The sequence below is a fragment of the Aedes aegypti genome, chromosome 2 (assembly GCF_002204515.2).
Source record: "Aedes aegypti strain LVP_AGWG chromosome 2, AaegL5.0 Primary Assembly, whole genome shotgun sequence".
In the NCBI taxonomy this organism is placed as follows: Eukaryota; Metazoa; Arthropoda; class Insecta; order Diptera; family Culicidae; genus Aedes; species Aedes aegypti.
The window spans coordinates 277,628,777-277,656,337 of record NC_035108.1 but is presented as its reverse complement, the minus strand read 5'-3'; the positions used below and the strand labels follow the sequence as shown (position 1 = coordinate 277,656,337).

The window sequence follows — 27,561 nt, the reverse complement described above, 5'->3', positions numbered from 1 at the left end:
TTGCCCCACTTTACACAACAGTACTACATTCTCAAAAAAGTAGCTCCATGCACTAATCAGCAACTAGAAACTTCAGAACAAGTTCATATCGAACTCTTTTAATACTTTACAATAAGCATCATACTACAGTTAACTCTTCCTTACTCGATATTCCGTATCTCAATGTCGAAATAGAGAACCATAGAAAAAGTTGGATTTCATGGCTACCTCGATGGTCCCTTGAATCGCAGTTGCACTGGTTTCGTGTTCTGTAACTCGATACCTCCCTAACTCGATGGTCCCTTCAATATCGAGTTATGGAGAGATGACTGTATATAAGCAACGTAAATGCCCTTTATGTGAACTTAAGTTCGGTTAATTACTTAACATGCGAGCTGCTTTAGCCAAAACATGCCCTTTTATCCGAACTTTTGGTTGCTTGGGCCTCGACTGGTGGGATTCGAACCCACGACCCTCAGCTTGATATTTTTGAACCGCCGTGCATTTACCGTAATTAAACTTCAATTTAGGTATGAATAATGATTAATGATGAGTCAGATGTCAAAATTGATCGACATTTTTAGTTTGAAAGTAATGTTTCTCAGTCGTCTTTTGACGAAAGTCTTCATTTATTTTTCAAAGTCAATCACAAAATGCTTCTAGCTCTAAGGCCACAAAATATTGTAAGAACATCCTTATGAGATCTTTATGAAACATTTGGAGATTTTCCTGATGTTTTTTAATCAAGATTCCAATAAAAACAAAAATGTGATCATTTTACTAGGGGAACAAGATACAGTTAAATCTCCATGAGTCGATATTCAGAGGACCCTTGCGTCTTTGGAATATCGAGTTGAGATCAGCAACTAACAACACTATAAGAAAAATACATTTGAATCATATATGTTGTATATGATAGCCAAACAATGTTTGAACTGAAATAAATTCAATCACGGTATGTATTTTAAAATAGTGATTTGTTTGTTGTAACGAAGTTTTAAAATTTTTCATATAATTAATTATGAATATTATTCTTCATCATCTAGTGTATATATCGTTAAAATGTTACCGAAAAGCTAAACATTACATATACTTTGCAATTGGATTAGATGGACAAATTGATGTGAAATTTTGCGAAAAAGTTACACTTTGTGAGTTCGATTCTCACTGAGAAGACGTGTAACTTTTTCGCAAAACTTCACATCAATTTGTCCATTTAACCCAATTGCAAAGTATATGTAATGTTTAGCTTTTCGGTAGATGTTAAACTTCCACTCAGCTGGTTAGCCGTAAACCACGATTCATAATTAAAAACAAGGTGTTAAAATGTTGCATACTTCAAGACGTTTAGTGCATGCTTTCGCACTTTCAGTCATTAGCCAATTAATTTATCTTTAATCAATTATCAATATAACAACAATGATTAGATGACTTTGAAGATTCTCCAAACGCCTAAGGAATGTATGTATGCTTCGTTTTACTAAGTAAAAATACTAATTGAAATGTTTTGAGCATGATTTATGGTTTAATCATCATAATTTGAATCATGAATAACTTAAAGCTCTGGTGTGAACAGGGAACAGTTGTCAGAATTAGCAATTACCATGTACAGATTTTAGTTTTCTTCAATGGTGGATGAGCTCATGGAACACTATGCTGAGAGATAGACATCCAGTGGGGATGTAATGGCAAATGAAAGAAGAGGCTGCTAAGAAGTAAAAGTATGATAATGAGTGATTTTATGGTCCATAAATTATCGAATAGAACTCTTAGGAACTTTCATATCAAGTAAAAAGGAGTATCTAATGCAGCTTTCAAGTTTCAGAAGGTCTTTGGAAGTTTACGGTGTGCTGTTTTGCGTTACCGTTATTTATCAATAAAATGCAATGTTGTAAAATGTGTTGATTTTTGTTCAATGATTGATTGATGAACTTGTGATGAACATTATGATAACTGGTGAATGGAATAAGCGTTTTTTTTATTATAGTTAACGATTATTGATTAAAACAGAATATTGCAATGAATTGGTGATTAATGAAAGACTCTTTTTTTTTTGTGATTATTGATTGGAATTTTTGATTAATCATTAATAATGATTAATTTCATGATGAATCATTAATGTTCTGATAAACAATTATTACCGTTATTTTCAGAGAAACATATTTTGAATTTGAAATGGGAACTGATATAAATAAAATATTTAAAATTATAATATCGTCCTGTCAGAAGAACATTAAAATAATTATAAGAGACATGACCAACGACTTCATAGAGTTGCCTATTTATTCCCCACGTCATATATAAAGCATAATGAAGAAAAAATGATTTTTTTTCCAGAAGACATCTCAAAGCATAATGATAATCGTAAAAATTGGCAACACAGCTGCGATGAAATTGAATTTATTTTCCATGTTTTATTTTTATAATATCAAAGATTATATAATAGATTACCGATCGCAATAATTGCTGTAGATCAGTAAATATGCGTACATGTTTTAAAAAGTATGATAATTTTCAATGAAATGGCCAAAAAAGTAAAATCTATACGATCGAATACGATCAAGACTCACGATTTAGCTCTCTATTATATACATATAGTTTTATAGTAATCTAAACCAAATTTGGACGCACTTTTTTGCTGAGAGGAAATAGATGGTATTTCAGCAAAGTTGGTCATACATGGATAAATTACTAAAGTGACCTAATGTCAGAGATTAGTAAAATATTATTGGTGATTTTAAAGCTCTACCTTCAGTTAAACAGTAAAGTAGAGTAGGGCAAAAGTTCGAGTTTGTTTCTGTTTATGATTTTTATCTCAATTCAAAACAAAACTTGAAAATGTCATGCTGGTTAGAATGCTAGTGAAGGACTTTCACTACAAATATAATACAAATCTATTGAGATTTTAATAAATATATGGCTATTTATTGTTTTTTGGCAAGAAATTGTAATTTTTGGTCAAACTTTCATTGCATGGAACCAAATAAAGAAAAAATCTTATTCGATGTTTTATGTTCGGGCGTTTATAGACCTATCATAAGGATGCTTTGAGGTGTATTAGTTTTTGCGTAAATTCTTGGAAATAATTTTTGGTCTATAGTTTTAATTAGCGGGGCAAAAGTTCGACCAAAACTGTTATTTTTGGGTATATAACAATTAACCCTGTTTTGGGTAATATTTTGATGGAAATTTAGTTTGTCTTTTATTGTAAACATACACACTCAATCACGATTTGCTTGTTCGGTAATTTTTAATACTGGGTACGAATTGTTAATCATAAAAAATACCGAAGTTTCAGCTTTTTGATTGAAAACTTCTGATGTTCAGTAATAATTTTTACTTTTTACTGAACTACGGTAGCTGTCAGACCCAATTTTGCTACATTACCGAACAGGCCGAAAAGTCAGTAAAAACAATTACCGACTATTCAGTAGTTGATGTTTTTTACTGACTTGTCGTTAAAATCAAATCAAAACAAACAGATGCGCATGCGGGAAAATGTCAAACGAGAATCTCCTGCTGTAAAATCGTCCGGCGCAGGGAGACGGCTTTGGCAACCAAACTGTTCCTACACCTATTTTGCGCTTTCTCGTGGTAAGTAGTCGAAATTTAGTGAGAAACTGAATCATTTTTAGTAACCAAAATGCTCCGCTAAGGACGTTACGTTGGTAAATTCGGTTGGTTTCCATACAAGAGGTAAATTCATCTGCATTATAGAGTTTGCCTCTTGTATGCAAACCAACCAAATAATGATTTTGTCACACACATTTTTCGATTACTTCCACTGAGATATGAGCATACCGTAGATGTTTATTCGCACGAAAAATGCATGTCGATGTCCACGTTCATGTCGGTTGGGTTTTAATTTGTATTGATTTCTGAAAAACAGAATCCGGAGAAGCAAAGCATGAAGCATTGAAAACTGGAAAGCCAGTAAAAACGCTCTTCAATTTTACTGACTAAGTCAGTAATTTCCATTAATCAAAACATATTTTGGTTTACTGGGTTTTTTCGGTAATCGTAAAAATTCTCAGGTAAAAATTACCGAAAAAACCGTAGTTCCAAAACCCAGTAAAATTTTACTGGGGTCGGTAATCTGAATTGGCTGTGTAAGTTTACGGTTGCTTTAAAGTATGTCTGCCATAAAAGTGTAGATATGTTGTATTTCAACCAGCGAACTTTTGCCCCACATTATATTCGAACTCTTGCCCCACCGGTGAGGCATAATGTTAGAAGTTTGTTTTTTATTTCGGGCATTTAATTTAAAGATAGCTTGTGTCATTCTGCTTACTAGATTTTTACATGATTCCGCTGGTGGTTCGGCTGGTACTACGCCACCCGGATAGTTTTTGTTTTATTTTGTATGTGATAAGTGTGATTCTCCCATTAAAAATTTTCGCTATGTGGCTTGTGCTTTTAAATTATTCCTGTCGAAACCAGGCTTTGTGTATGAAAATTAGGCGAAATAAAATCGGTGGTGAAAAAGCCTCATAGAGCAAAAAATGTGTTCTGGTAAAAGTGGAAAAATGTGCACCTAATCAGATGTGTTGAAATAAATCATTATCGTAGAAACTAAACCAGTGCTGAAGGAACGATCAATTTTGAGGTTTTTTTCGTAATGTGCTGGTACCGGCCAATATAACTTTAAGTGAAGTTTGCCGCGAATGAATTTACCATGTGTGTTAATGGGGAACCGTTGAAAAATCTATGGCAAACGGAGAATAATAAGGGCTTAACTCATAAAACGTGGAATATCTACAGATGGCTGCAGCTGATTTGGTGAGATTTTTTCGATTTTATATTATGTTTATTATTATTTCAATCAATTCATATATAACACTGTGGAACACGTTTTTGTCTCAATCCATTCAAAAATTAAGGGTTGCTGAATTCAATGCTGTTTTCAAAAATATCATAGCACGTCTAGTTTTTGAGATTTTGACTGTTGAAAATGCTAAATGTGACAAATTTTGACTTGCATACAAGTTTTTCAGTTTGTATGGCAATTTATCCGCTTAATTTATGTTAATTTAAACTTTATGTGTATAATAATTATTATCAACAAAGTTCATAATACTTTCGATGCTCGAAAGTTGTTTCTTGACGGCTTCGAAAAGTAATGTATTTTGCCATGTAAGTGTAACGAAAAGTTTTGTGTGGAGACTGCGAGCATGTTGGAAAAATCAATTTAATCTAAATCTTATCGTTCAATTCAATCCAAATTATATATGAAATGAAAGTTATAGTCATATATTGCATGCTTGGTGGATTAGATCACTAAAAAGTTTAATAAATTATACTTTAAATTTAATGTAAACATCAACATAAACAGTGCAACCTTTGCGACTTGTAGCTAAAAATTGTGAAGTGCTGGAACATTTCTGAGAACGGCGTCAGATTCAGCAAATCTACTAGAGACACATAATTTGATCCTTGAGACACGAAAAAATGTCAGTTTTATTACGCTGTGTAAAGGGCTGTCCATTAATTACGTAAGAAAATGCTGGCGGTTTGTCGATAGTAAGTGAATTTCGACCACAACACACATCCTTTTTAATTTTGCAAATAAAACAGCTGTGTGTTTTTATTTTATTTGATTTCTCAATTATTACGAAGATACCGCATTTTTAGTTTTGACATTTGCTCCAATTTTACATGGGCCTCAAACCATGCAGAGGGATTCCCGATCGGTCTACATCAAAATCATTAAAAAACGATTTTGGCAACCTTGGGAGTAAATGATGTGGGGCAAAATGTGTCATACCAAGTGGTTGCTCAAGAACCATCGATTAAATTCAAATTAGGGGAAGTGGTGGCAAAATGAACAGGGGTGGTAAAATGGACATCGTGTCTTTTACTGAGAAAAATCAAATTTCAATTATTTTTATCACGCACGGACGATTTAGAGCATAAATCGGAGAGTTCGGGTTAATACTGAGGTCAATTGAAGTAAAAATATCATCAAAAACTAAGATTTTAGAAAACCACGTTTGAAAATTAGAACTGACGTCGGGTAAATGCACCGGTTTTGGCCAGCCTAAGAGAAAATGTCAATAAAAACTGAATGGGAAGCCATATTTATACAACAAATATGTCATATGCAAGCTTTCAATCCATATTATATGTGTAAAATATCAAAACTGAGCCAAAACCATTTTTTCGCTTTTAAAATCCCGTTGGTCAATATAGGCCAACGGAACCAGTTTCGGCCAGAGATTTAACTTCGGTTCCTAAATTGGCCAATTGCATTGATTTCTCATGAGAGTGGCCAAATTAGGAGTGCCCTGGCCAAATAAGGTGTATGAGAGTTAAAATTATAAGGAAAATTATTTGTTTTTCTTATGTTTTGAATCCATTTGGACAAGTAAATGAATGTAGCTCTATCATATGAATGTGATCTACTGCACACAAAAGGTTTCATGCTGATTGGCTATGTAATACGGTGTATAATCCACTGTGGCTACAACTGGCGTATGGCCAAAACCGGTGCTTCTACCCTAGCTTTTATCTTGTGTGTCTTGAGGTTTTTCAGTGAGATGAATATCGTTAAGATATGATGTCAAATTTCATACTATTAGATTTCTTTTTGAATGGGTTACAATCCTTAATGGATTTATTTTCGGATACAAGGTGAACATTTGGGGCCTTCCTTAGCCGAGTGGTTAGAGTCCGCGGCTACAAAGCAAAGCCATGCTGAAGGTGTCTGGGTTCGAATCCCGGTCGGTCCAAGATCTTTTCGTAAAGGAAATTTCCTTGACTTCCCAGGGCATAGAGTATCATCGTACCTGCCACACGATATACAAATGCAAAAATGGCAACTTTGGCAAAGAAAGCTCTCAGTTAATAACTGTGGAAGTGCTCATAAGAACACTACGCTGAGAAGCAGGCTCTGTCCCAATGAGGACGTAAATGCCAAGAAGAAGAAGAAGAAGTTGAACATTTTCAAATTTTTTTGTTTTGCTCGCGTATTTGGCATGATGTTCATTTTACCACCGACAACTGTGCAGGTAAAATGAACATTTGCATCGTTTTTTGCTAACGATAAAAAATTGTGAAAATTTAGCTATTTTAGTCTGAATTCGTGTCGCTGCTATAGATAACATCCATGATAAAATCTCTATTTTTGATGTTGTGCAATAGAATCATACAAATTCCTCATTTTTCTATCAGAAACAAGATGATATCCTTAAGGTGTTCATTTTCCTACCCCTTCCCCTAAGACTCAAAATCCCAAAATCAAATCCGTTTGACTTTGGCTATGGTTTCGTTTCTTTCGAATTTAATTTCTTAGATATGATTGCTTCGATCCAATGACTATTATTATGAATTGCAAACTTATTTTTGCGACTTCCATGTTGACCCAATTAGAATTAATTAGGGAGCGCATATTACCCGTCTTCCCTTACGAAAGAAAAAATGACAACTTAGGCAAAGAAAACTCTTAGTCTGTGGAAGTACTCCAAGAACACTGAGCTGAGAAGCTGGTTCTGTCTCAGGATAGACGTACTGCCTTGTCATATCATGAACTCATCGACATCTCTGGATGAGGATGAGTAGGATGGGTTGAAGCAATGTTCACACTTATTCTTAGAGTTTGCGGTCAAAAAAGAGGTGTAATCAATTTGAAATTACATGTATATCATCGATAAAATTATATTTGCATGTCTGGTATGAGTCACCTCATTTTGGCATGCAAATTTAGAGTTGCATAATTGATTAGCTCCGTTCCGTCTAAACGGGACAAGTTTGAAGCGTGGCCAAATTTTTATCGGAATGGCATATTTAATTGATGACGTCCAGTCATCGAGTAAACAAATTGATAGTTGTAGTATCTGTGAATGAAGACCCACGGACGATCTACACTAGAAGCCCTCCTATCGCACCATCAATAAGTTAGAAGATAAGACAGTCTAGATACTTGAGAAATGTATACTCAGAAGACTATAATGCTCAAGAGCTTAGAAGTATAAAAACAAAATCAATCAATTGGGCATATCGCAAACAGTTCCAGACTTCCAAAGGCATCGCAGGTTTCACAATTCAAACGAGCTGTTGAGTTACAAACCAGATAGATGAAACTGCACAATACGATGAAAGTGGCTCTCGTATTCGTAGCCATATTCGGGGTAAATTTTGAAGAACTTTCTTTTTAAGTAATCTTGCTAACAAAAGATCTTTTTCTATTTCCAGTTGGCATCCGCTCAGAGAGATGATTCACTGAAGGTGGTAGAGACGATGGCCCTTCTACCCGAGGCCTATCGTGAGCTGCAGAAATTTGTAGTTTCTGTCGTAGCAGATGCCAAACACAACAGCTCTGACGTGATCTACGAATTCCACAGGGAGGTGTACCTCGCGAAAGACACTTTTCTGCGATCGGCCATAAGCCTAGAAATGAATACTTTGTACCATCTGAACAACCAACCACTGCAGGTGGATGCAAGCTGTTTGAGTCTCCTACGAAGCAGCGCAGATTTGAATCTTCAAGTGTCTGGCGTTGGTTTTACGAACTGTATCCTTGACGTCGATGCACGATTAAACGCCGAAATTCAGCAAGTGTTCAATCAACTTCAACTGAATGAATCCGCTTATATTCAGTTCAGTCTTTATGATGCCTTCGCGGGACGAAACATTTTCCAAAACCCTCAAGACATTAACGATCAGTTATATCTCAAGCTGGCTCAGTTGCAGCAAACTCCGACTGAGCTCGTTACTCAATTGAGTGCTCTTGTCACAGATTTTCGAACACGATTGGAAGTGGCTCGTGCTACCTACCGACAGTGCTTAACGGTTAATAATCAGGTGTTCCAAACGGCTGTTGATTTGATTTTGATTCAACTACAACAAATCTGCAAAGGATCCCTTGTTGCCTCACCGACTTTACCAACAACACCGGCGCTTACAACAATCATTACCACACCACCATTCGAAGTAGTTCCCACAGAGCCGCCAACAGTACAGCAGGATGAGTACGTGCTGGGTTAAACTTCAATGTAGAAGTGATCGAAATAATATAGTTTAGTGCATTTTGTAGAATACATATGAAAAAACTTCAAATAAGACTGTGTTATTTATTTTATATGTTGGAAGGTATGTACGGATGCACATAGAAAACAGAGAAATGCTACTTCCATTACAGATATCACATTGATGGAAAGGTTATTGGAATATGATAAGTTTGATTGAAATGCACAAAAAGCTACAAATTATAATTGAAATACAAATATTCCACGAAGCGATTCTCAGTCCCAGAGGCGCGTCCATATTCGAGGCCATGGGTAGGGCAGATGAGGGCCAAAATTTTATGCAGAAGGAGACCTAGAAAATTTTTCAAACCCATGAAATCCTGGACCTCAAATTGAAAGTGACTTTTTTATACTGGTCATTACCACAAGACTAAGAAAGCTTCGCGACTTCAAGATCATTCATTAGTTAAATTTTATGAGCGATTCAATTTATGGTCAAAATTATATCCTTTTAATTTAATAAACTGCGACAAACTTAACAACAAGTGACATTAATTTCCATAATTACAATATACGAACAGTAAATATGCTGTGAATCTATACGGCGTTTTTCCTGAGACTCGAGCAAAATTTCTAAAGCTTACAGAGTTTACTGAAGTAAACGAATAATTCCTGAAGAAAACGAGATATTAACAAAGTTAGCTTTTAACTACCATCGTAAAATTTGTTTGTAGAAACTGAAGATTCATGAAAAATGATCAGTTGAGCAAGAACTCTTTACATTATTTTTCTGGATTTTCTTCCACAATTATGCAAGCAAAATATATTCCGGAAATTCTTCACATTACTCTCAATATTTCTTTATTGATCATGCCACAAAATACCAGCAGAATCGTTTTCCAATCGTTTTCCTAGATAAAAAAAAGGTTTTCTTTCAAGAATTGCAACGCCAATTCAGCCACGAGCTTCTACAGTTCGTAGTATAGCAGTTTTCTAGAAATCGATTGAAAAGTAACTAAGAGATTCTTCCAGGAATGCCTCGAAAAAACAAGAACTGCTGCGTCCTTGGAAGTTCGCTATATATTCCAGTAATTTGTTAAAAACACTTCCAAGAATGGTTACAATAATACGAACATCTTGAGAGCTAGCTGTAGAAATTCTGTACAAATGTTGTCGTTTCTCGTTGAATCATAGGTACCGTGGTGAATCAAAATCCGGACGGTATCAATATCCGGACACTCTGATAACATTGATTAAATAAAGGAAAAAATATATGTTAATATGTTTAATTTTATACATCAATTTTACCTTTAATATTGTTTATCATTTTACTAAAACTTGTGATCTAGTAATCATTGCCAAATGATTGATAAAAACAAAAACAGAAAATTTGCTCCAGTCAGACACTATTTCTTCGCAGTGCAAGTTCTTCTCGGTTACACGTCGATGTATCCAGTTCGGGTTGATAATATTGTGATTGATTTCAAGTTTTTCAAAGGTGTTTTCAACATAAGTGCGAACGGAATCATTAATTAACAATACAGTGGCATGAAATTTTATAAATTTGGGTTAAATGCTATTATTTAAGTGTTTAAATTGACTGTCCGGGTTTGAAGACGAACGGCTCGAAATCCGTACGAGATAAAATATTGCTGAAATTGGCATATTTGAACGAAAGTTTTGATAGTATCTTGAATAGAAAACTTGCAGAAGATCTAGTTAAAGTGTTATGTGACCCCTCACTTCGTTTTCCTCTTAAAAACCGCAGTTCTAAACACAAGCGTCCACAGGAATTCTATGAGGTAATAAAAACACAAATTTACTTAGATTTCATATATTTTTGAGCAACGTAGAGTAAATGAGTACATCAATAACATAACAAGGTGGAGTTTAATTGGATAAAGGAACACTTCTTACGTATTTTACGAAAATATTTCATGAAATTATACAGCTGTCCGGATTTTGATTCACAAGTGTCCGGATTTCAAGACAAGGCTTGTTCCATGTGTCCGGATTTAAGGACAAGACAAGAATTATTGATTTAACTATTTAAATGATGAAATCTTAATTTTTAATCAAAAACTTCTTATTGTTACTTAGATAAGATATGAATCTATATGTTGCAACACAGAACATTGTTTAATTCTAGAGATAATCTATTTAAAATAGAATTTGAACATAGGTCCCTGCTTAAGCGTCCGGGTATTGATGCAGCACGGTAGTACAAAACATTAGACTGTCCTGCCCACACATTTTTGTGACATGTCCTACCCACTTCTCGTGACACTGCTGAATCCTACCAGTTAAACTTAATTTTTCTTAACTGATTGAAATACGTATAAAACAAACATCGATAGTAACTTTGAGGTTATCATTTCTTTGCATACGAAATTTAATATTAACAACGCACTCGAAACTTAAACAAATTCCATTGTTAAAACCTGAGAGAGATAAACCGCTACTAAATTTATGCACGTCATAGTGAGCCGATATTCTGCTGTCACAAAATATCACTGTGAGTCGGGTTCTTAAACAATGGACAAACATGATAAAAGCGCGTAATAGATATAAACATATTTCTCGCATTTCGTCAAAAGTACATAAAATTGAACGAGAATCAAGTCGTGCACATTCAAAAGTAGTGTCTCGAGAGCACCAATTCTGGTTGAATATAAAGTATTGAAATATGCACCTTTTAACTTATTCTAATAAAAATGAAAATTGAATCATAGAAAACTTTGTTCCTTTTTTCATGATTGTCCGGAAAGATCTAAGGTACACAACGAAAGAAATCTAGCGATTTTCATCAAGCCTGCATTGATTGTCGTTCGCAAGTTTGAGTTATCTTGTAGTTGAAAAAAAAACGAAGTTTCATATTTCGTGTGTAGTATCTGTGCCTCCCTCCCAAGTTAAAACTAGGGACATCACAATACTAAAACTTGAAATAATTATGAATCTTAAGCCCTTGATCCTTCTTTCAAACGTGAAGGGAAGGTAATTTTAACGTACGGTGAATATTTTTACGCGACTATCCGGAGCAGGAAAAAATAATGCGAATAATCACATTGGGTGGCGCTAGTGTGTCATTTTGTTCTGAAATAACACATCCTACTCAGAATAAAGATCGTATCTTCGACAAAAGTGTTTAGTTGGTCAGCATGGGAACTTTTGTTTTACTTCAGCAAAGTTGTTCAACAGATCTAGAGCTACCATTGTTCGAGTCAGTTGATTGAAAATTTTACCACCAGGCGGCGCTAGTGTGCATGGAACATTTGTTTTGCAAATGATAGCCCTTTCAAAAGATGATAGCTCTTGACTTACTGAATAACTGAATTGCAGAAGACGCCATCTTAAGGATTCTGAGATATCTGCAATACTATTTAACGACCGTCGTACGTCAGCCCTAGATTTACTGAACTTTTAAAGGTAGATTTTACTGATTGCCGAAACCTCGTCAAAGTGACAGGCTACCTAGAAATTGTGAACGGCTCCGGCCTAGAACGCGCCAATAAAGGTCCGAAGCGTAGAACGCGTCGTCGCTCAGCAATGAAACTTAACCAGCAAGAAAATTCTGAGCTTCATTAGATGCATTGCTGATATTTTTAATGCGATTTTTTTTAGATAAACACGACCTTTCTTACATGTTTTATTTTTTTGTACGCACGCATCCATCACATGAAAAAAGATCTACTGTACTCGCAGTCCTGATATGACAGTTCTGTAACAGGTTTTTAAAAATGTTTTAAAAAATAAAATTTTGCAATTGATTTTGGTTTTTTGTTTTGATTAAACTAAGTTAAAATATGAAAGTTTGGTGACTTTTTTCTCACCATCAGGTATATTTCGTTAAAAGTAAAGGTAATACGGAAAAGCACAAATTTTCGACCCATTCAACAATTTTGGCCTACTTTGTAAGTTTCGAAAAATTGGCACAGAATTCCTGTAGGTTGAAGATTAGTGCTTTTCCCCTATGTGTGTTTTGTGGATGTGGATGTGGAGAATTGACTGTAGTGTCAAAATTTCAGTGAAATCAGCTGAATTGTAGAAATTAGAGCCAAAACATCATTATAATTTGGTTGTGAAAATACGTCGGGTACGCAAAGGTTTATCAGCTCGCTTATGTCATTTATAAAATTTTTGAAAAAAGAGAAATTCTGATTCATTGTAAGAAATCTGAAGGGTATTCTACTAGTATTGCTCTTCTAGACAATACGTGTCGAATACGTTTAGCATAGAGCAGGCCTGCCCAACATTTTGAAGCACGGGCCAAATCGCAGAAACAATATTGTGTGGCGGGCCAGATTTTCAAATGCACAAATATTCGCATGGAATCTGAGAAAAGTCAGTAAATGAAGCAAATTTCTTCTGTGGAATCGTGCAAAACTCTTCACAAGATATTTTGAAGAGTCTACACAAGAAATTTTGAACGCTTGGAAACTAATGACCAGGATTGTATAGAAATCCTTCTCAAAATCCTGTCAGAATTTCACTTAGTAGGGTGCAAAACCACTTGGGCAGTTCTATAATTCACTTCGGCATGGGGGGTTTTTCTCGGCCGAATTGTCCAAAACTTTGCAATAAGAAGCGCTTCAGAACGACTCATTTGTGGCCAAACAAGAGCTATAGCTTCCAAAAAACCGAACTGCCGTAGTGAATCAAAAGTGCCAAGAATAGGATCTGGCTCCCTATGATTCAAAATCCAATTCCAGATGACCCGGGGCTCATGAATTGTGCCTAAGATTTCTTGAGAATCTTGTCTAATATTCTTTTAGAAATCTTTGAGAATGCTGTCGAAGATTTCATTACAATCTTTGCCAAGATTTTGGAAACTTACGTATTAAATTCGATGTAAATCTTGGCTAGATGTCTGTGGAATCTTGTTGAAGATTCTGTGAGAAGCCTACTGCCCATAACTGCATATTTGTAACATTCGACAAAAGTAGGCATTGAGTAAATGGGATACCAAGTTTGCATTTCACTGCAGTATGGGAGGAAACTAAAATTTCAGAAAATCATTATGAATTCAAAAGAGCTTATTTGAGGCTGAAATTTTGTACAACTCTTATCGCATATTGGGTAAATAGTCAGAAAATAATTCTTATAGAAATTTCGTTGCTACTACATAATGAGGCTCATGTATAATCTCAATGTGACTGTTATGCGGTTACAATTGCCAATGTGACAAAACAACTTGGTATTTTTTTTCAAATTTTCTAGAACAATCTCACAGATTTTAATAAGTTTATCGAAAGTATTTATCTTTTGAAAACTCTCCATGGTATTAACTCCAATTTATCAAAAATGCCGAATGTGACTGTTATGCAGTTATGGGCAGCCTACACTCCCGTGCAAAAGTTTGGGTTCACCCCCTCAAAAACATACAAAAGTGTTCTGTCCATATCTCCGTGATAACAATTCCAATTCAATCTCTTTAAGCCGCATTCGAAAGGCAAAGAGTTATTCTTGCTTCGTATGTATTTTTCCAAAAACATTTTTTTAATTTTGTATACTAAATTTTCACTTAAAGTTGTAACATTTTTCAAAATACACACTGAAAAATCATATCTAATTTCCTCAGCATTGGGTCGACCAAAATTTTAAATCAAAGTGTCATTAGAATCGTAATCTTATATTCTTTGATGAGACACCACGAAAATTTGGCGGAAAAATCTGGAAAGTATTCAAAATAAATAAAACAGTCAGTCAAGTCATCGTGCAAAAGTTTGGGTTCACCCCTCAGTATGATGCAAATCGTGCAAAAGTTTGGGTTCATCTGAGCCACACGCACATCATTTTTGTCAATATCTCTGCCATTTTTCAACCGATTTTAATAGTTTAAAGCTTTTTTGAGCGCAAATAATGGCGGGTACATGATTGGTTTGAGATTTTACAGATTTAAGTAAGTTCAGGTGAACCCAAACTTTTGCACGATACACCATACTGAGGGGTGAACCCAAACTTTTGCACGATGACTTGACTGACTGTTTCATTGATTTTGAATACTTTTCAGATTTTTCCGCAAAAATTTCATGAGTGCTCTTCAAAGAATATAAGATTACGATTCTAAAGACACCTTGTTTTAAAATTTTGGTCGATCCAATGCTGAGGAACTTAGTAATGTTTTTTCAGTGTGTTTTTTGAAAAATGTCACAATTTTAAGTACATATTTAGTATACAAAGTTCAAAGAATGTTTTTGGAAAAATACATACGAAGTAAGAATAACTTTTTGCCTTTGGAATGCGGCTTAAAGAGTTTGAATTGGACGTGTAATCACAGAGATATGGACTGAACACTTTTGCATGTTTTTTGGGGGGTGAACCCAAACTTATGCACGGGAGTGTATGTTATCCGTAAAAATCGTATCCATAATTCATGAATAATTTTGTCCAAGATTTTCGAAAAGTCTGCCACTGTCAAATATTCCCACTCCCATCAGTTGGTTAAACTTAATTTCAGGATTCTGGGAGAATTTTTAGATTCAGAAAAGTTATGTTTGATAATTGAGCCTTTTTGTTCTAGATAAATTTAGAATGTAGAAGGAAGTCAAGATTAAAAAACAAGAATCAAGAACAAGAAATCTAATAAACTTATTTTTTTATAACAAATTTCAATCTGAACTTCTCAAGTTAGATTCATTTGTAGATTAAATTTTACTCTGTCTTTTAAACTTCAATCGACAGTACCTAAAATTAAGCTGCAAAAGATTTAAGACAAAGTTTCTGAATGATTCCAGGGGATTCGAATGATAAGAAAATTCCAAAACAAAATAAATAATTTCTCAGCTAAAAGTTCCAAACTAACTAAAACAGTTAGCCTTAGTATGTCTAATTTCAAGTAGGTAAGAGTCAAAGGGCCGAAAATGAACATACTCTATAAAACCATCGCGGGCCGTACGTTGGGCAGGTCTGGCATAGATGCTTGATTGTAAAATTTAAAAATCTTCGACATTTCAATATACATTTTAAGAATAATTCAAAGTTACTATCCAATAAAGCGGCTCAGAATTTAAAAATGTTTGAAAATCCAATCTCTCATATGCTCCTCACCATTCTTACCATAGAAATAGTGTTCTGTGAAATTTTTCGGTGGTGATTTAAAGATGGCCCAATGACAAGGTAGGTTTATATGGAAATTATTTTAAAGAAATTTTGAGAAATGTTCCAAACACGCTAGTACTGTAGTGTTAGTACAAACTTATCATCTAATAGTGAAAACTCATTCTTTAAACCCTTATGAAGAATATTACTGAAAAAAATTCCTTTTGAGCTAATTTTGTTTGGGATTTTTGTAGATGATCGCAGGGCTATACAGTGGGGATTCGCTGGTAGGCACACAACTGCCTTCCATCTAGCGAATCCGAACCGTTAGTTGGAAGGACTGACAGATGGTGAAAATGCTCCATACTCACGCATCTGGAGAGCAAATCGTCACGAAACGCACGGTGCTCAGACGCAAAATCAGTTTGACATCTTCTCTTGACATTCGAGTCTTTTTAGTTGGAATATTTTCCAACCAGCGAACATCCAACCATCGAGTCGTTCCATGTGGCGGACCCCCAACGAGCAAATTCCCACTGTAATCCAATATTAAGCTAAATAATAGCAAACAAACTCATGAATATTTCTCGCGAAGCATTACTAAAGGACCTATGTACAAATGAGAGATTCTCTTCTCTCTCGCTCTATTTCGATTATAACAGTGGAATACTAAAGCTTTTTGTAAGTTTTTCACTACAGATCGAAAGGCAATTTCCTTGACTAGCGTCGCAACACGCAACAGAAGAGGTGACTCAGTTATTGATCAAAGAGGAAGTAAACAAAGGTTGGTAAATGGCTGGGCATGGCGTACCATTGGTACCTCGCGTACCTGAAGGAATAAAATAGACCCCTTTGTGCGGTCCTAAGCCTCTTGCCCAGCAACTCCTATCCCTACCTCCTCGCGGTACTGGCCGGGGTACGAGTAACCTTAGGGAAGATCGGGTAACCAACCCCCGGTAGGAACTTTGGTCGTATGCTGACAGGGAAGGGGGGGTTTGCTTTTGCTTTTGCTTCTGCAAACCTTGAGCGTCTGTACTCCATGTTAGGAGCGGCTCACAACAGCGTCTGTTCCCTATGTCAGGGGCGGCTGATCATCGTCCGAGTGCCAGAGAAGGACTCTAAGCTAAACTGCGCACTATGGTCCTCCGAACATTTAGGGGGAATGGTCCTCCGGAAATCTAGGGGGTTGGTGTCAGGCCCTGCAAGCCAGCCGTAAAAAAATCAAGCAACGAATAATCAACGAGAGAATACGAACCGGGACAATCGGCGAAGACCACAGCGACGTAAAGGGACTAGCGATTGGAAGCTCGGTACGTGGAACTGTAAATCTCTCAACTTCATCGGGAGCACACGCATACTCGCCGACGTGCTGAAGGACCGTGGATTCGGCATCGTAGCGTTGCAGGAAGTGTGTTGGAAGGGATCAATGGTGCGAACGTTTAGAGGTAACCATACCATCTACCAGAGCTGCGGCAATACACATGAGCTGGGAACAGCTTTTATAGTGATGGGTGATATGCAGAGGCGCGTGATCGGGTGGTGGCCGATCAATGAGAGAATGTGCAAGTTGAGGATCAAAGGCCGGTTCTTCAACTTCAGCATAATAAACGTGCACAGCCCTCACTCCGGAAGCACTGATGATGATAAAGACGCTTTTAACGCGCAGCTTGAACGCGAGTACGACAGTTGCCCAAGCCACGACGTCAAAATCATCATAGGAGATCTAAACGCTCAGGTTGGCCAGGAGGAGGAATTCAGACCGACGATTGGAAAGGTCAGCGCCCACAGGCTGACGAACGAAAACGGCCTACGACTAATTGATTTTGCCGCCTCCAAGAATATGGCCATTCGTAGCACCTACTTCCAGCACAGCCTTCCGTACCGATACACCTGGAGATCACCACAGCAGACAGAATCGCAAATCGACCACGTTCTGATTGATGGTCGGCACTTCTCCGACATTATCGACGTCAGGACCTATCGTGGCGCTAACATCGACTCTGACCACTATCTGGTGATGGTCAAACTGCGCCCAAAACTCTCCGTCGTTAACAACGTACGGTACCGACGGCCGCCCGGTATGACCTAGAGCGGCTCAAGCAACCGGATGTCGCAGCGGCATACGCGCAGCAACTCGAGGCTGCATTACCGGAAGAGGGTGAGCTGGACGAAGCCCCTCTTGAGGACTGCTGGAGAACAGTAAAAGCAGCCATCAACGATGCAGCTGAGAGCAACGTCGGGTACGTGGGACGGAGTCGACGGAACGATTGGTTCGACGAGGAGTGCCAGGAGGTTTTGGAGGAGAAGAATGCAGCGCGGGTGGTCATGCTGCAGCAAGGGACCCGGCAGAACGTGGAACGCTATAAACGGAAACGGCAACAGCAGACCCGCCTCTTTCGGGAGAAAAAACGCCGCCTGGAGGAGACGGAGTGCGAGGAGATAGAACAGCTGTGCCGGTCGCAGGAAACGCGTAGGTTCTATCAGAAGCTCAACGCATCCCGCAACGGCTTCGTGCCGCGAGCCGAGATGTGCAGGGATAAGGATGGGAGCATTCTGACGGACGAGCGTGAGGTGATCGAAAGGTGGAAGCAACACTTCGACGAGCACCTGAATGGTGCTGAGAGCACAGGCAATGAAGGACGGGACAACGGAGGAAATTCCTTCGTCAGTACTGCGGAAGATGGAAACCAACCAGCCCCCACTTTGAGGGAGGTTAAGGATGCCATTCACCAGCTCAAGAACAATAAAGCTGCTGGTAAGGATGGTATCGGAGCTGAACTCATAAAGATGGGTCCGGAAAGGCTGGCCATTTGTCTGCACCGGCTGATAGGCACAATCTGGGAAACAGAACAGCTACCGGAGGAGTGGAAGGAAGGGGTAATCTGCCCCATCTACAAGAAAGGCGACAAGTTAGACTATGAGAACTTTCGAGCGATCACCATTCTAAATGCGGCCTACAAAGTACTATCCCAGATCATCTTCCGTCGTTTGTCACCCGTAGTAAACGAGTTCGTGGGAAGTTATCAAGCCGGCTTCGTTGACGGCCGATCGACAACGGACCAGATCTTTACTGTACGGCAAATCCTCCAAAAATGTCGTGAATACCAGGTCCCAACGCATCACCTTTTCATCGATTTCAAGGCGGCATACGACAGTATCGACCGCGTAGAGCTATGGAAAATCATGGACGAGAACAGCTTTCCCGGGAAGCTCACGAGACTGATAAGAGCGACGATGGAAGGTGTGCAAAATTGTGTGAAGGTTTCAGGCGAACACTCCAGTTCGTTTGGATCCCACCGGGGACTACGACAAGGTGATGGACTTTCGTGCCTGTTGTTCAATATTGCGCTAGAAGGTGTTATGCGGAGAGCCGGGCTTAACAGCCGGGGTACGATTTTTACGAGATCCAGTCAATTTGTTTGCTTCGCGGATGATATGGACATCGTCGGCCGAACATTTGAAAAGGTGGCAGACCTGTACACCCGCCTGAAACGCGAGGCAGCAAAAGTTGGACTGGTGGTGAATGCGGCCAAGACAAAGTACATGCTAGCTGGTGGGGCCGAGCGCGACAGGGCTCGCCTAGGCAGCAGTGTTACGATAGACGGGGATACGTTCGAGGTGGTCGACGAGTTCGTCTACCTTGGATCCTTGCTGACGGCTGACAATAACGTTAGCCGTGAAATACGGAGGCGCATCATCAGTGGAAGTCGGGCCTACTATGGCCTCCAGAAGAAGCTGCGGTCAAAAAAGATTCACGCCCGCACCAAATGTACCATGTACAAAACGCTCATAAGGCCGGTAGTCCTCTACGGGCATGAAACGTGGACGATGCTCGAGGAGGACCTGCAAGCACTTGGAGTCTTCGAACGTCGGGTGCTTAGGACGATCTTCGGCGGTGTGCAGGAGAACGGTGTGTGGCGGCGAAGGATGAACCACGAGCTCGCCCAACTCTACGGCGAACCTAGTATCCAGAAGGTGGCCAAAGCTGGAAGGATACGATGGGCAGGGCATGTTGCAAGAATGCCGGACAGCAACCCTGCAAAGATGGTGTTCGCTTCGGATCCGTTTGGTACAAGAAGGCGTGGAGCGCAGCGAGCTAGGTGGGCGGATCAAGTGCGTATCGATTTGGCGAGCGTGGGGCAGAACCGAGGATGGAGAGATGCGGCCACGAACCGAGTATTGTGGCGTGAAATTGTTGATTCAGTGTTATCTGTGTAGATGTTAACTAAATAAATGAATGAGGAAGTAAACAAAGATAGCCTTTCATTTGTACATAGGTCCTTTAGTAATGTTTCGCAAGATTTTTTCTCCTATCAGTCAGATTGAACTGCTCTCTTTAGCAAACATCTTTATTATGGTTTGAAGAATGAGTTTTCACTATGGGATAATAATTTTGTACTTAGGGGCGATCCATTAATTACGTAAGACAATTTTCGGGGTTTTTCAACCCCCCCTCCCCTCATGGTAAGATTTTTTGTATGAAAATTTAAAATAAATTGTATGGCGCGTAAGAAATCTCAAACCCCCCCTCCCCCCATAAACCCTTACATAATTGATGAACAGCCCCTTACATTACAATACTAGCGTGTTTGGAACATTTCCAAAATTTCTCCATAGTGATTTCCATATAAACCTACATTATCATTGGGCAACCTTTAAATCACCACCTAGAAAGCTGAAAATTTCAATGAACACTATTTTTACGGTAAGGATGCTAAAAAAGATATGGGAGATTGGATTTTCAAACTTTTTAAAATTTTGAACCACTCTACTGCCCAATCGTACGCTTCAAATTGATTATCAAGCCTGAAAGATTTAATGTAAGAGCTCGTGTTCCTCAAGGCAGCATTTTGGGACCAATATTATACAATATTTTTATACCTGGCAAACCTAAGTTACCTCAGGTATGTCAAAAATCTTTATTTGCGGATAACTTGGAATTCTCTACCAAAGAACGAAGCTTCCGTGTCATCTGCAGTAGATTGCGTACTTCATACTTTCGAAATGGAAGATTTCTCGTAATGCTTCCAAACTCAACTTAAAATGTTCCCACATAAACCAAACGCTCTTTATTTGAAATATTTAAGTAGAAATGTTGTCATGATGAGAGAGATTCCAATCAATTAGACAGATGAAGTTAAGTATCCAAGATTTATGCCATATAAAAAACAAATTCTTAAAATCTCATTGAGGGTATTCATGCCAAATGTAACAAATGTATAAAATGTCTTTATCCACTTATTAGCAAAAAATTGAAACTTTGCCTTAAGAACAAATTGATTTAATTCAGTTGATTTTATGATCATTTGACAATTTTATGGGGTAGGATGCCATTGCGGAAACAGAAAAACTCGAAAAATTCAATTGCCTATCTCGCTAATTGGTATGTAAAGCGTTTAGTCACAACATAAATATTAGCACATTCGCGAATATATTTCCAGCAGCAGCGCTCATCAATCATAGAAACTCAATAGCAAGTGAAACCTCACCAACGCATTCCAAAGTATTATAAAAGTGATGGATTGTGCGTTTCGAAAAAGTGACATCCGAGTTGCATTTTTTTTTCGTTCTTGCTGATTGCCCTCGCGGGTAGTCATCGGCTCTATAAACAACGATTCTGAATTAGCATCAGCGTGACATCATTGCTGATCGCATAATTTATTCATGCACACTGCGCGTACCCTTATTTTGGAATGACACGCTACGCAAACCATAATTACAAATTCATTTTTACCCGTATCACAAAAAAAAAATGCTCACTGTCTCTCCCCAATAACCGGGCAGGATTGAAAGCAGATGAGCAGAATCCTCCTGGTTCAGAGATTGGTCCGGAGATAGCTCTTGTTAAATGGGCAACGCTTTAGTCGTGTGAATTGATGGAAGTAAATTTTAATTAACAATTTTTTGGGTTCGGTTTGATCTGGGTAAGGTGAGAGATAAGTACATGACGTGATAATAGGTGATAGTTGAAAATTGACCAGCACAAGAGTATAGCAAGCATGGTTTGTTTTGTGTGATGTTTATACAATAGATTACCCGAAGGTACATAGTATATATCGTCTGCAAGCCAGGTTCATTGGTTGTCGAGTTAGACTAATCTTACAAAAAATCTGAAATGAGTGGATTGGTTGGATGTTTCAAGCATTTTAAAAATTGCTTATTATACTTTATAGGTATATTGTTAGATGAAAATATTTTTGATGAATATTATACGATACAAATCTTGGCAGATAACAAAATTAACTCCAATTTGGGACAGGAACACAGTGGAACAAGTTTTTATCTCAAGCACTAAATTATCGCTATTTAAAATGTATTGCCTTTTACTAAAATGTCAGAGCACGCCTCGTTTGATATATTGTCTGCTGAAAATACCTTATTTATAGATCTGAGTCAACTTGTATGCAAGTTAAACAGCCCAATTGACTATAGAAATCAGTTGCTTAAGAATAGCAATCAACGAAGATTGTTTTATTTTCGTTATTGGAAAGGTACTTTCTCAAGGCTACTGAAGGGATTTGAGTTTTTATGCTTACTAGCACCACCTGCTGACTAAATATCGAGTCCTTTGGCTCAGAGATTGCCTCTGAGCTTCTGAAAAACTTCACTTAAGACGTCATTTTTCAATGTGAATAGGATGCCGAGAACACCGCTAGCGCATGACGGCTCACCATAGTAGCATTACCGAAAGAACTTGAAACTATTGAGAACCAGAGCTACAGGTCCAAAGCTCTAATACAGGTGGATGGTTGTGATGCTAATGACCGTGGTCATCATGTAAAGAACAAACTGTATCGTGTCAGCACCGATGAGGCAGCCCCTCTAGCACGATGTAGGTAGCGCAACCCTGGTTAGGTGGCCTATCGAAGACTCTTCAGCAACCAAGAAAGGCAGAAGTAGAGCCATTGGATTGATTTTACGGCAACAGACCCGGCAACGATTGGGAAGTTGGATCTTGGAACGTGGGAAATTTGAATGAACCCGCGCGTTTTGGGCTCCTGGCTCGTGAACTGCGGAATGTCGGCGTGAACGTGGCGGCTCTCCAGGAAATACGCTGGCCGCGAAACGGAGAACGTGAACTCCGAGCGGTGGACCCCATCGCCAAAACTTCATTCAAGTACCACACCTACTACAGCGGTGGCGACAGAGCAGAACGCTTCATAGTGATTGGGAAGCAGATGAAGCGAATAATTCGGTGGAAACCAGTAAGCGATCGAATCTGTGTGTTGAGAATGAAGAGCAAGTTCTTCAACTACAGCCTTATCAGCATATATGCGCCAACGAACGATTAGCCCGATGACATGAAGGATGAGTTCTATGAGAGCCTGGATAAGGCCTTCAGAGAGTGCCCAAAACAAGATGTCAAGATAATCATCGGCGACGCAAATATGCACATCGCGAAAGAAGATTTCTTCCTACCCGTCATTGGAACGGAGAGCCTCCATTCCGTTACCAATGATAATGGCCTGCGGCTAGTAACCTTCGCTGCTGCTAGAGGTATGGCAATCAGCAGTCCTGTTTCGCACGAAAGAATATCCGCAAACACACTTTGTGACACCCGAGTGGCGATGCCTGCTCCCAAATAGACGTGCTGGTTGATGGGTGACATTTCTCAGATGTTATGGAAGCGGGATCTTCCGAGGCCCTCATATCGACTCGGATCATTACCTCGTTGTAGCTAAAATTCGGGCGCGATTTTCCAGCATCACGAGTTCCAGAACATACAGAACAATGCGCTTCTATATACAACGCTTGTCGACTGATGGGGCAGCTGCACAGTACCGCCAGCAGCTAGACGAGCAGTTAAGAAGAATCAACGTTGCTATAGATGTCGACAGCCTGTGGGACCCTATCCACGAAGCTGTGACAAAAATTGGCACTGGTCAACGACGGAGACGAAACGACTGGTTCGATGAAGAGTGCCTACGAGTGACAGACATGGAGAATGTCGCCAGAAGCCGTATGCTTGTGGCCGGTACCCGACAGAACAGAGAGCGGTACAGAGCAGCGAGAACCGTAGAAAAGCGAATCCACCCCAGAAAGAAAAGGCAGCATGAAGAAAGTGTGGTAGCTGAAGCTCAAGAAAGCATGAACCGGAATGATATGCGGAGATTCTATGCAACGTTCAATGGTGCACGGCATAATACCGTACCAGTGCCCGCCATGTGCAATGATTGAGAAGGGAATTTGCTGAGCGATAAAACGGCGGTGGTTGCCAGGTGGAAGGAGCACTTTTAGCACTTTTTGGCTGGAAGCAGCTTTATCAGTCGATCCACCGAGTACTTCTGAAGGTATGGGAGGACGAAGAATTGCCCACCGGCTGGTTGTAATCTACATGAAAGGGCACAGACTGGACTGTGCCAATTACAGAGGAATTACCCTGCTGAATTCGGCGTATGATATTCTGTCGCGCATCCTGTTTAAGAGACTGAGACCGCTTGAGGAGTTTTTCGTCGGCGAATACCAAGCTGGTTTTTGTGAGGGCCGTTCGAGAGTCTGCGAATGATCCTAGATAAATTCCGGGAGTATAACTTGCAGACTCACCATCTGTTTATTGGTTTCAAGGCGGCATACGACTCAGTGAAAAGAAATGAGCTGTGACAGATAATGTCTGAACATGGTCTTCCGGCGAAACTAATTAGGCTGATACGTGCTACGCTGGATGGTTCGAAATCAAGCGTTCGAATCGCAGGCGAGGTGTCAACCTCGTTCGTGACGTTAGATGGGTTGAAGCAGGGAGACGCACTTTCGAATTTACTGTTCAACATTGCACTCGAGGGTGCTATTAGGAGATCTGGCGTGCAGAGAAATTGCACTATTATCACAAGGTCGCACATGCTCCTTAGCTTTGCGGACGATATAGACCTAATTGGAATCGATCGCAGGTCAGTGGAAGAGGCCTTCGTGCCTCTGAAGAGGGAGACAGCGAGGATAGGCATGACGATTAATTCTACCAAAACGAAGTACATGGTTGCAGGTAGAAATACGAGTCATAGAGAGGTGCTGAGGTAGTGTTTGTTGGGGATGTGTTTGAAGTTGTTGAAGAATTTGTTTACCTTGGAATACTTGTGACATTTGACAACGACGATTCACGCGAAGTGAAAGGACGTGTTGCGGCTGCGACAAGGGCATTTTACGGACTACATAACCAGCCCGACGAAGTTGGAGCTCTAGAATACGCCCGGCAATGGCGTGACGCTACGCTGTAGCCATCAAGGTAGGTAGGTAGGTCGGATGCTGAGAAATCTGTGAACTAAAAGTTTCATAAACTGACACTTATATTGAGCTGTTCGGTAATCCAATCCGCATGGTTATTAAATTAATTAACTCATTACGCGTGGTAAAGATGGACAAATTATGGGTGAAATTATGAAAAAAAATCCACGTGCTCGGCTGGGATTTGAACCCAGGACTCTTGTATGCTAGACGAGCGCTTTACCAACTAAGCTACCGAGCCACTTGATGACCCAATAACTGAGTTGGTTACAAGTTTAGAATTCAAATCCCTACAGACCACGCGGACCCCTTTCATAACCAATATCCATCCATCTCATGTTCCTACACACGCGGAGCGAGCGAGTGCGATTTATTTAGTGTTGAAACTGTTTGTCTATCGTACCTACATCGCTTCCACAACAACTGTATTGTGGAAGAGTAAAGATGTGGGAAGGCTATCAACGTGTCGTTCTCACTCAAGTGACGACATGACTACTACAGAGAGGCAGTACACTCTAATATAAACTGACACTGACAACTGACTGAGTTCAAATCCCAGCTGAGCACGTGGATTTTTTTCATAATTTCACCCATAATTTGTCCATCTTTACCACGCGTAATGAGTTAATTAATTTAATAACCATGCGGATTGGATTACCGAACAGCTCAATATAAATGTCAGTTTATATTAGAGTGTACTGTCTCTCTGTAGTAGTCATGTCGTCACTTGAGTGAGAACGACACGTTGATAGCCTTCTCACATCTTTACTCTTCCACAATACAGTTGTTGTGGAAGCGATGTAGGTACGATAGGCAAACAGTTTCAACACTAAATAAATCGCACTCGCTCGCTCCGCGTGTGTAGGAACATGAGATGGATGGATATTGGTTATGAAAGGGGTCCGCGTGGTCTGTAGGGATTTGAATTCTTAACTTGTAACCAACTCAGTTATTGGGTCACCAAGTGGCTCGGTAGCTTAGTTGGTAAAGGCGCTCGTCTAGCATACAAGAGTCCTGGGTTCAAATCCCAGCCGAGCACGTGGATTTTTTTCATAATTTCACCCATAATTTGTCCATCTTTACCACGCGTAATTAATTAATTAATTCAAAAGTTTCATGCTTACGATCGGCGAATGAATGAAACAAATAATTTACTGTATCGAGTAAAACAGCAGTTTTATGGCTATAGGGGTCATGCGACTCAAAGCTAAAGGGAGTCTATAGAAGCAAATCTCGCATAACTTCTGATCTCGCCCTAGACACTACACGTTAATGCTTCCAGTGGGCTGTTTGCCCTTTGAAGGAAGCACCACACTAGACAACGGACTAGCATGCAACGCCCAGTGGCACAGTCGGAAAACATTTCTCTCGAAAAGTTTTCGGCCTGAGGCGGGAATCGAACCCACACTCCTTAGCACGATGCGGCTAAATGCCTCGGTGACACTAACCGCACGGCTACGAAGCCCACAAAAAGCCATTGGTAACCATGTGTGTAGCTCATTGTTTCTGAGCATTTGAATGGATTTTCATGTTATTTCACAACGCTATGGGGAAGAAAGGATCATTATCTAGCTGACCGTGATGTTGGTTTGGATGCTTATTCTTTCATTTGCTCAGAAACAACGAGCTACACATGTGGCTACCAATGGCTTTTAGGGTGTTATCTCAGAGTATGCGAGAAATGATGGAAACGAATAGGTGCATAGGCGTCGCAAGGGAGCGACAAGATTGAAAATTTGTAATCTTGTCGCTCCCTTGTGACGCCTATGCACCTATTCGTTTCTATCATTTGCTTCTATAGACTCCCTTTAGCTTTGAGTCGCATGACCGCTATAGCCATAAAACAAAATAAAATTAAAACAATCACGGTCGATACCTTCTCCTATGTATAAAATAGCAGTTTAATTACATAAGAACTTTTCCTTATACGCCATGTTTCAACTGAGCAACTTCTTCAAAGACGCTCAGATTAGTGTTCTTATGAGCACTTCCACAGTTATTTACTGAGAGCTTTCTTTGCCGATTGACCATTTTTGCATGTGTATATCGTGTGGCAGGTACGAGGATACTCTATGCCCTGGCAATCGAGAAAATATCTTTTACAAAAAGATCCTCGACCAGCGGGATTCGAACTCACGACCCTCAGCATGGTCATGCTGAATAGCTGCGCGTTTACCGCTACGACTATCTGGGCCCCCTAGCCTGTGCTACTGAATAACCTTCCCAAATACCTCATATTACTAAGTGGTCAGAATCCTGAGATATCCTCAAAGTAAAAGTTTCATTACAATTTGTACCGCCTGAGGGCGGGGTCAATATTGTATGAACGAAAGACTACGATGGGGGACGGGTGTCTGAAATTCCG

General features: G+C 39.2%; 2 protein-coding genes across 3 annotated transcripts in view; one reads left to right on the top strand and one right to left on the bottom strand.

Annotated features, from left to right (window-relative positions):
- LOC5578593 overlaps positions 1 to 27,561 on the bottom strand; it is a 230,297-nt gene that overhangs the window by 131,345 nt on the left and 71,391 nt on the right. The gene's annotated exons all lie outside the window — the stretch shown is intronic.
- LOC5578589 lies at positions 7,956 to 9,036 on the top strand. The gene is made up of 2 exons (XM_001656961.2): positions 7,956 to 8,105; positions 8,170 to 9,036. The coding sequence occupies exons 1-2, from the start codon at positions 8,052 to 8,054 to the stop codon at positions 8,959 to 8,961; spliced, it is 846 nt and encodes a 281-aa protein (XP_001657011.1). The 5' UTR covers positions 7,956 to 8,051; the 3' UTR covers positions 8,962 to 9,036.

Coding starts and splice junctions, on each gene's coding strand:
- LOC5578589 (XM_001656961.2), top strand. CDS start 8,052: ATGAAACTGCACAATACGATGAAAGTGGCTCTCGTATTCGTAGCCATA. Junction 8,106..8,169: donor TATTCGTAGCCATATTCGGG/GTAAATTTTGAA, acceptor TTCTATTTCCAG/TTGGCATCCGCTCAGAGAGA.